This window comes from Calidris pugnax, unplaced genomic scaffold (genome assembly GCF_001431845.1).
Source record: "Calidris pugnax isolate Ruff unplaced genomic scaffold, ASM143184v1 scaffold199, whole genome shotgun sequence".
Lineage (NCBI taxonomy): Eukaryota > Metazoa > Chordata > Aves > Charadriiformes > Scolopacidae > Calidris > Calidris pugnax.
In genome coordinates, this window is record NW_015090970.1 from 19,117 (window position 1) to 28,590 (window position 9,474).

Below are 9,474 nucleotides of genomic sequence, written 5' to 3' on the forward strand. Positions count from 1 at the left end.
GTGGGTGGCACTAAACCCCCCAGATTATTCACAGAATCACAGAATCTTCCAGGTTGGAAGGGACCTTAAAGATCATCTTGTCCAACCATCAACCGAACTTTGACAAAAATAGACACCCGCAACAAACAAGAAGTAACACCATCACTAAACCATGTCTCCCAGCACTACATCAACCCGTCTTTTGAACACCTCCAGGGATGGTGCCTCAACCACCTCCCTGGGCAGCCCATTCCAATGGCTGATAACCCTTTCAGTGAAAAAATTTTTCCTAATATCCAGCCTGAACCTCCCCTGGCGCAACTTGAGGCCATTTCCTCTTGTCCTGTCGCCTGTGACTTGAGAGAAAAGAGACCGACCCCCGGGGAGGAAATAAAAAGCACAATTTGAGGGCGGAAAGGTTCGTTTTCTGCCTTGTCGCACAGGTTTAATGGGGTAAAATCATTATTTATAAAAGAGCTGGGCTCGCAGGGGCCAGGGGTTGGGTAGAGCTGAAGCCACAGCCCCGGCTGGTGGCCTTGGGGATTGGGCTGGAAGGAAAAGGGGCCTTGGGAGGGGAAGGGATGGCCCGGCTGGGGGAAAAGCAAGGAGAAAGAGCTTGTTACCAAGCACTGTCTTTTGTCTTTCCCACCAGGAAAAACATCAAGCTGGGCTCGCAGGGGCCGGGGGTCGGGCAGAGCTGAAGCCCCAGCCCCAGCTGGTGGCCTTGGGGATTGGGCTGGAAGGAAAAGGGGCCTTGGGAGGGGAAGGAATGGCCAGGCTGGGGGGAAAAGCGAGGAGAAAGAGCTTCTCACCAAGCACCGTCTTTTGTCTTTCCCACCAGGAAAAACATCAGCCTTTCCTCGGCCACCAAACCCTGCCTGGCCACCATTTGCAGGCGCAGAGTGATTAGCCATGCCACTTTTAATTGCTGCTCACCGCCGCACATGAACAAAAGCCCCTTTCCAGAAGGAAACAGCCGTGGATCCACAGCCCCGGCGGGGAGGGAGGGGTGTCCCGGCTCACAGCATGGGGAAGCTGGCCTGGTTGGCCACCCCGCAGTGGTTGTTGGTGCCCTTCAGCAGGCGGATGTAGCCCTGCTCGCCCCACACCTCCGACCAGCTGCAGGAAGAGATGGAGAATGAGGACATCCGCATTCCCACAGGCACAGGAATCCCACCGTTCCCAGCAGGCAGGGACACCTCCTACCAGACCAGGTTGCTCAGCCTTTCCTCGGCCACCAAACCCTGCCTGGCCACCATTTGCAGGCGCAGAGTGATTAGCCATGCCACTTTTAATTGCTGCTCACCGCCGCACATGAACAAAAGCCCCTTTCCAGAAGGAAACAGCCGTGGATCCACAGCCCCGGCGGGGAGGGAGGGGTGTCCCGGCTCACAGCATGGGGAAGCTGGCCTGGTTGGCCACCCCGCAGTGGTTGTTGGTGCCCTTCAGCAGGCGGATGTAGCCCTGCTCGCCCCACACCTCCGACCAGCTGCAGGAAGAGATGGAGAATGAGGACATCCGCATTCCCACAGGCACAGGAATCCCACCATTCCCAGCAGGCAGGGACACCTCCCACCACACCAGGTTGCTCCAAGCCCCCTCCAACCTGCCCTTGAACCCCTCCAGGGATGGGGCAGCCACAGCTTCTCTGGGCAACCTGGGCCAGGCTCTCACCACCCTCACACCAAACAAGTTCTTCCCCACAGCTCAGCTCCATCTCCCCTCTTTCAGTGTCAAACCCTTCCCCCTTGTCCTAGGGCTCCCCTCCCTGATCAAGAGTCCCTCCCCAGCTTTCCTGGAGCCCCTTGAGGGACTGGAAGGGGCTGGAAGGTCTCCCCAGAGCCTTCTCTTCTCCAGGCTGAACCCCCCCAACTCTCTCAGCCCCCCCTCCCAGCAGAGGGGCTCCAGCCCTCCCAGCATCTCCGTGGCCTCCTCTGGCCCCGCTCCAACAGCTCCACGTCCTTCTGATGATGGTGGCCCCAGAGCTGGAGGCAGCACTGGGGGGTGTCTCCCCAGAGCAGAGCAGAGGGGCAGAATCCCCCCCCGGCCCTGCTGGCCACGCTGCTGGGGATGCAGCCCAGGGTGCGGGGGGTTTCTGGGCTGCCAGCACATGTTGTTGGGGTGTGTGGAGCTTCTCACCCACCAACACCCCCAGGTGCTTCTCCTTGGGGCTGCTCTCCAGCCATTCTCCTTCCAGCCTGGGGTTGTGCTGGGCATTGCCCTGACACAGGGGCAGGACCCTGTGCTTGGCCTGGTTGAACCTCATGATGTCCACACAGCTCCACCTCTCCTGGTCCCACGTGGATGTTGTCCCCAAAACTCACTGAGGGTTCACTCAGTGATGCTCCACAAGGATTCTCCTGCCACGCAGCTCCGACCCCAGCAGGAATGGGGGACAGGCCGTGCAGAGGGGTGGAAGGGGGGGGCAGCTTTGGGGTGACACCCTCAGCCCTTACCTGTTCTTTAAGATCCAGTAGCTCACGTTGCGCCCGTTCTCCTGGCTTGTGCCATAGCCCACGGCCAGCATCCCGTGGTTCACCTTCTGGCTGCAGAGCATGCTGCTGAAGATGCCTGGGGAGAGGAGCTTCTCACCCACCAACACCCCCATGTGCTTCTCCTTGGGGCTGCTCTCCAGCCATTCTCCTTCCAGCCTGGGGTTGTGCTGGGCATTGCCCCGACACAGGGGCAGGACCCTGTACTTGGCCTGGTTGAACCTCATGATGTCCATACAGCCCCACCTCTCCTGGTCCCACATCCCCTCCCTCCAGCGTGTCAGCTGCTCCCCACAGCGTGGTGTTGTCCCCAAAACTCACTGAGGGTGCACTCAGGGATGCTCCACGAGGATGCTCCAACCACGCAGCTCCGACCCCGGCAGGAGTGGGGGACAGGCCATGCAGAGGGGTGGAAGGGGGGGCAGATTTGGGGTGACACCCTCAGCCCTTACCTGTTCTTTAAGATCCAGTAGCTCACGTTGCGCCCGTTCTCCTGGCTTGTGCCGTAGCCCACGGCCAGCATCCCGTGGTTCACCTTCTGGCTGCAGAGCATGCTGCTGAAGATGCCTGGGGAGAGCAGAGCCGGGGTGAGCTGAGGGGGAACAAGCCCCCATTGCTGCTTCTCATGCTACAGGGGCAGGACCCTGTACTTGGCCTGGTTGAACCTCATGATGTCCATACAGCCCCACCTCTCCTGGTCCCACATCCCCTCCCTCCAGCGTGTCAGCTGCTCCCCACAGCGTGGTGTTGTCCCCAAAACTCACTGAGGGTGCACTCAGGGATGCTCCACGAGGATGCTCCAACCACGCAGCTCCGACCCCGGCAGGAGTGGGGGACAGGCCATGCAGAGGGGTGGAAGGGGGGGCAGATTTGGGGTGACACCCTCAGCCCTTACCTGTTCTTTAAGATCCAGTAGCTCACGTTGCGCCCGTTCTCCTGGCTTGTGCCGTAGCCCACGGCCAGCATCCCGTGGTTCACCTTCTGGCTGCAGAGCATGCTGCTGAAGATGCCTGGGGAGAGCAGAGCCAGGATGAGCTGGGGGGGGGGGCAACCCCCATTGCTTCTTCTCATGCTGGAAGCAGGGTGGTGGATCCTATCGTTCCCCTGGGGTGGGTGCCCTGGGGAAACTCCAGTGCTCCACAAGCAGCCCACCCCCCACGGCGAGCCCACCCCCGAGCCAGACGGTACCAGACTTGTAGAAGTGGAAGGAGAAGCTGCTGGCGTCCACCGCCACGGAGATGGGGCCCACGGTTGCCACCGCCTGCTCCAGAGCCACCTCGTTGCCCTGGGCCACCATCCAAATGGTGGAGCAATTGGCCGCCCTGTCCCGGGGGTTGTACCGGCAGCTGGAGGTGTCCTGAGAGGAGGGAGAGACTGATGGCAAGGGCTGGGACGTGCTCTGCAGTGTCCCCAAGGCCACCCGCCGTCCCTTACCGTGGCCACGTAGGGGTAGACCTGCTCCGAGTTCAAGCCCCCGTTGTCGTGCACGTACTGGAAGGCGCGGGTCATGTAGCCGCCGCGGCAGCCGTTGTTGCCCAACTTTCGGGAGCAGTCGATGAGGTTCTGCTCGCTCAGCGCTGCCAGCTTCCCCGTCCGATTGAAGACGAGCCCCTCCAAAGCCCCCGTGGCACTGAAGGCCCAGCACGACCCACAGTGACCCTGGGGGAGATGGGGACAGCAGGAAGGTCACGGCCTTGCCCCAAAATTCACCAGAGGGGAACGCTGTGACCCACCAGCGTTGCCCTCCAGCTGCATTCTCTAGGTTGCCCAGAGGTTTTTTGGTGCTTGGGAGGATGCTGCTGCTTGTTTCTGCTGCCCAGGCTCCTGGCACCCATTACACAGCCCTGGTCAGACCACCACCTCATGCCCACCTGGTTCTTCACGGGCGTCACGTAGCCCTTCGCTCGCCAGTCCACCTCCGCCGGGGTCTTCAGGTCCTCTGATGCCTGGAAGAGCAGCACCGGCTCCTCCTGCCACGCCGGGGTGAAGCCGTTCATGAGCTGGTTAAACTCCTCGTCCGTCTGCAGGTCACCAAGGGAAAACTCGTGTGATGCCACCAGTCCCTGGCCAGCAGCACCGTGGCTCCCCATCGGCCGCTTGACCCCCGGGAAGCAGCCCAGCCGGGGGGCTGCAGGTCCCAGTGGAGCAAGTTGGGGATCCCTGATCCTCGGATCAAGCCCTGGGTGCGGGGAGGGGTCCTCCATCCCTGGATCAAACCTGGGGTACAGGGAGGGGTCCTGGGTCCCTGGATCAAACCTGGGGTACAGGGAGGGGTCCTAGGTGACTGGATCAAGCCTGGGGTACATCAAGGGGTCCCCAGTCCCTGGATCAAGCCCAGGGTGCAAGGAGGGATCCCCAGATCAAGCCCTGGGTGCACAGAGGGGTCCCTGGATCACACCTGGAATGCAAGGGGGATCTCCAATCCCTGGATCAAGCCCAGGGTGCAGGGAGGGGTCCCTGGATCAAACCTGGGGTGCAGGGAGGGGTCCTAGGTGACTGGATCAAGCCTGGGGTGCATCAAGGGGTCCCCAATCCCTGGAACAAGCCCAGGGTGCAGGGAGGGATCCCCAGATCAAGCCCTGGGTGCACAGAGGGGTCCCTGGATCACACCCAGAATGCAGGGGGGGTCCCCAATCCCTGGATCAAGCCCGGGGTGCATCAAGAGGTCCCCAATCTCTGGATCAAGCCCGGGGTGCAGGGAGGGTTCCCTGGTCCCCGGATCAAACCTGGGGTGCAGGGAGGGGTCCCTGGATCACACCTGGAATGCAAGGGGGATCTCCAATCCCTGGATCCAGCCCAGGGTGCAGGGAGGGGTCCCTGGATCACACCTGGAATGCAAGGGGGATCTCCAATCCCTGGATCCAGCCCAGGGTGCAGGGAGGGGTCCCTGGATCACACCTGGAATGCAAGGGGGATCTCCAATCCCTGGATCCAGCCCAGGGTGCAGGGAGGGGTCCCTGGATCACACCTGGAATGCAAGGGGGATCTCCAATCCCTGGATCAAGCCCAGGGTGCAAGGAGGGATCCCCAGATCAAGCCCTGGGTGCACAGAGGGGTCCCTGGATCACACCTGGAATGCAAGGGGGATCTCCAATCCCTGGATCAAGCCCAGGGTGCAGGGAGGGGTCCCTGGATCAAACCTGGGGTGCAGGGAGGGGTCCTAGGTGACTGGATCACACCCAGGGTGCAGAGAGGGGTCCCCAATCCCTGGATCAAGCCCAGGGTGCAGGGAGGGATCCCCAGATCAAGCCCTGGGTGCACAGAGGGGTCCCTGGATCACACCCAGAATGCAGGGGGGGTCCCCAATCCCTGGATCAAGCCCAGGGTGCAGGGAGGGGTCCCTGGTCCCCGGATCAAACCTGGGGTACAGGGAGGGGTCCTAGGTGACTGGATCACACCCAGGGTGCAGAGAGGGGTCCCCAATCCCTGGATCAAGCCTGGGGTGCAGGGAGGTGTCCCCAGGGAAGGTGGTGGGTGCATGGGCAGTACCAGGTCGCCGTAGTGGTTCATGGCCAGGCGGAAGCCGTGCTGCCCCTGCGACTCCTCCAGGTTGTGCTGCTGGATGCGCCTCAGGTTCTTCTCCCAAACCTCCCGGCGGGCGGCCTCGGCCTCCTGACACCGGGCAGAGCAGCAGGATCAGAAATGTCCCCCAGGAGCACGGGATGGGGTGGGTGGCTCTGGGTAAGACCCTCTGGAGCCAACCCCACGCGTGTTGGGGAATCTAGAGGGAACAGGACCTACCCCTAGGTACTCCTTGGCATGGAGGATCTTCCACCCTTCCCAGGCCTCCTCCAGGGCAGGATCCAGTGCCGTGGTGCAGCCCAGCAGGGCCAGCAGCAGCCACAGTGGAGCGGCCATGGCCACCAGCTGGGGGGAATGGTGAGAGCGGGTTGAGGGGGGACCCCACGGCCGCCAGCTGGGGGGAATGGTGAGAGCAGGGACCCTGGGCTGACCCCCATGGCCACCAGCTGGGAGCAGGATGAGTCCTTCCAAGCCCGGATTAGGGGTGATGGGGAGGTAGAGAAATGCAAACAGAGCGGGGGAGCCAGAGGGAAGAGAGAGATGTTGGATCCTTGGGCTGGATCAGCTTTTGTGTGGCCCCGCCGCTGTTTTGACAGGAGCTTTAGGAGGTCTTAGCTGTCCTTTGGGTGGCATTTAACTGTCCTTTTTAGGAGAGGAATGAGCAGCTTCCTGAGGGAGCAGAGGCTGGAGGAGGCAAAGGCAGAGGAAAAAGGGCAGCACGGGTGGCAGGGATGGTCCTGGCCCCCCCTGCTCCCTGCCCCACTGCGCTCCCTACGGCCTCTCCCCACTCTTTATTTGCAAAAACCCTGCTGTTTGCTTTGCCACTGACCCATCCCTCTCTTCCCCCAGCAGCAGCTCTCCTGGCACCACCGATAAAGCCCGCAGCCAACCGCCCCTGCTCAGGGATCAGCGCCCAGCAGGACCCAGCCCTGAGGAGGAGGAGGAGGAGGATGGGCAGGGAGGGCAGGATGGTACCCAGACCCTTCCAGAGCAAGGTTTGCCTGGTGCCTGCAGATAACTGGGCCCCCCAGCCTCAACCCAGAGCAGCTTTGGGACCCGAGGTGACGCAGAAGAGCCCAGCGGAGTAAAAGCCACAGCTGTTGGGCAAGGACGAAGCTGTTTTCACTTGAAAGCCAGCGGAAATCGGCACCAGCAGAAACTTGCAGCAGCTCCCGAGAGCAAGGGGCTGGACCCAGAGATAAGGGTGTTTGCTGCAGTGCTGGGGAGGCAGAGGAGCCAACAATGACTGAAGCTTCGCATCTGTCCCAGTCTAACGTCCGGGTGTACGTGCTTCCCCCCCAGAATCCCTCCCTGAGGATTTTCCAATATCAATTTACACCCTCTTTCTTTTTCGCCGGTGTCCACGCGCAGCCCTCCCCGTGCCACCCCCCCCTCTTCACCACAACCATTTGTCTTCCTCACATCACCGCTCCCGGCCCTGAACCTCCTTTGATGGACCCTGGTATTTCTCAGCAACTTCAGTTATTCTGGGGGTGCTGCTCGGGGAAGGCGCAGGGCACACGCCACAGGACAGAGATCAAATGCCTGAGACACCCCAAATCCCCAAACCCAGTTTCCACTGACATGGCCCCCCCCCAGGGAGCGAGCGCCGGCCTCGCACCTTTTTATTCCACGCGCTTGGGGAAGGGAGAGGTCAGAAAGTTTTCCATTCGAGCATCTTTTCAGGGCAACCAACCCGGTGGCTAATTTTGTAGCGCCCAAGCAGTGTTTTTGTTTTAAAAATAAGTCGTCCAAGAACACCTGCTCACCCCTCCACATCCTCCACCTAAAAATAAAGCCCCACACATTGGGTTTTCGTGGGAGAAATGCCTCCCCGGCCGCTCTCAGGCTCAGTCCCAGGGTTTTGAGGAAGACTCCTTTTTGCCCAGTTTCCCCCAGCACCCGCCGCTTCCCGCTCGCTCAGGAAATGAACTCAGCTTCGTGGCTCCAGCTGCAAATCCCCCATCCCAGAGATTCCCTGGACCCAGCTGCACCGAGCTCCTCGCTCCCATCGCCCTTCCCGCGGGACACCTGGGTGAGGGGGGGGCCCTCCCACACCATTTGGATTTCAATTCTCCCCCCCAGGCAGAGCCTGTTCCATATGGAAAAGCTCAGGATGGTGGCAGGTGATTTCCCAGTTAATGCCTCTCAGGATTCTGAGCCCTCAAAAGAAGAAAAGCAACCCCTTTTTACGGCGTCAAATAATCCGACGGCTTCAGAAGGGAGCTCAGGGGATCAAAGGAGCTGACACATTTGTAAACTCTTCTAGACAAGAGCGTTTTAAGAGCACATTGCAGACATTTTAAGACATTGCTCTCGTGGGCCAGGAAAAAGCAATTCAAATGAAGACTGAAAAAAGCAAGGAGCTCTGCAAAAGAAAGCTTCTTACCATGCACTGGTACCCACCCGGCTCTAAAGGCAGCAGGGAGGAAGGGGAGCAACTTCTCTGCCTGCAGGTGCCTCTCAAGGAAACTTCAGAGATGTGCAACTTCCTCCATTACGTCCCCTTCCGCCCTCCCCGACCTCAAACGCCGCACCAGAAGTTACCCAAAGGGGCCCGTGGTAAAAGCTAAAACACAACTAAAAGCTAAAACCCAACTGCAACAGTCGGGACAATTATTTGGGCAAAGGGACAAGAAGGGGACAAGGAATACACTCCTGGCCATGTTCAGAGAACAAAACTCTCTGGCTGGAAGTCGCTTTGCATTTGAAACACAAGCCTCCAGCTCACATCCTCAGGGCGTTTAATAGCAGCTTAATTAATGCCCGACTCCTGTGCAGAGAGGAAAACAGCAAGGCCAGGTTTTGGAAGCTCTGAGCTCTGGAGAGGGCGAGCAAAGGCAAGCCCAGCACCTGCAAAAAGCAGCTCCGCGCGTCCCAGGGTGGGAGCAGGGCTTGGAAACGCCTGGATGGGAGCAGCTGCATCCCCCCCATCACCACAGGGACCCGGGGCGAGGAGGTACCCCCCCCCAGCACCCACGAGGCACCCGACACACTCAAGGTCACGCAGAGCCAAGAAAACAGTCCTGAGATTCCCAACTCTCCCCTCCCCGGCATCTCCAACCGCTCGGATCACGCTTCCCCCCCCTGAGGAACATCAGGGATTTAATATTCTCTCCAGCGCGCGGCCCAGAAACGGAACAGAGCGCTTGGCTGGTGCTTTGGCTCCTCGAGAGCCAGCTGCCATTTCCTCCCGAGCCCCCTCCTGCGCTCCCAGCACCGGGCTCAAAACACTCTTTCCAATATTTTAATGAGTCGCTACATCTTACACTCATAATTATAAAAGAATAAGAATCCATAAAAATATTTTCTTTTCATAATACGCACTTAAAATACTCCAGGGCAAGTCAACGTGGTTCATTTGGGTGGGGTTGGTGGGGGGTTTTTTGTGTTTTTTTTTTTCTTTTTTCCTGGTTGGCCTCGATGATCTATTAGGTCCCTTCCAACCACTACAATTCTGTGATTCTGTGAAAACAGCCCT

General features: G+C 59.8%; 1 protein-coding gene across 4 annotated transcripts; it reads right to left on the bottom strand.

Moving 5' to 3' along the window:
- Positions 1–1,207: 1,207 nt before the first annotated feature.
- LOC106894252 (cathepsin L1-like) lies at positions 1,208–8,744 on the bottom strand. 4 transcript variants are annotated; one of them, XM_014952809.1, is made up of 8 exons: positions 8,383–8,744; positions 6,213–6,338; positions 5,961–6,083; positions 4,343–4,492; positions 3,906–4,130; positions 3,660–3,828; positions 2,436–2,550; positions 1,208–1,468 (listed from the first exon to the last, which is right to left on the bottom strand). In XM_014952809.1, the coding sequence occupies exons 1-8, from the start codon at positions 8,383–8,385 to the stop codon at positions 1,369–1,371; spliced, it is 1,011 nt and encodes a 336-aa protein (XP_014808295.1). In that variant the 5' UTR covers positions 8,386–8,744; the 3' UTR covers positions 1,208–1,368. The 4 variants fall into 4 exon arrangements, with proteins under 4 accessions (XP_014808295.1, XP_014808297.1, XP_014808294.1 ...); XM_014952811.1 differs by lacking the exon at positions 2,436–2,550 and adding an exon at positions 3,367–3,481 and having other exon boundaries at positions 8,400–8,741; XM_014952808.1 differs by lacking the exon at positions 2,436–2,550 and adding an exon at positions 3,367–3,481 and having other exon boundaries at positions 8,383–8,741.
- Between the last annotated feature and the right edge of the window lie 730 nt (positions 8,745–9,474).

Excerpts from the sequence above, each read along its gene's own strand:
- LOC106894252 (XM_014952809.1), bottom strand. Across the intron at positions 6,084-6,212 it reads ATGCCAAGGAGTACCTAGGG|GAGGCCGAGGCCGCCCGCCG; the intron begins GTAGGTCCTGTT and ends GCCCGGTGTCAG. Across the intron at positions 4,131-4,342 it reads TGACGCCCGTGAAGAACCAG|GGTCACTGTGGGTCGTGCTG; the intron begins GTGGGCATGAGG and ends CATCTCCCCCAG.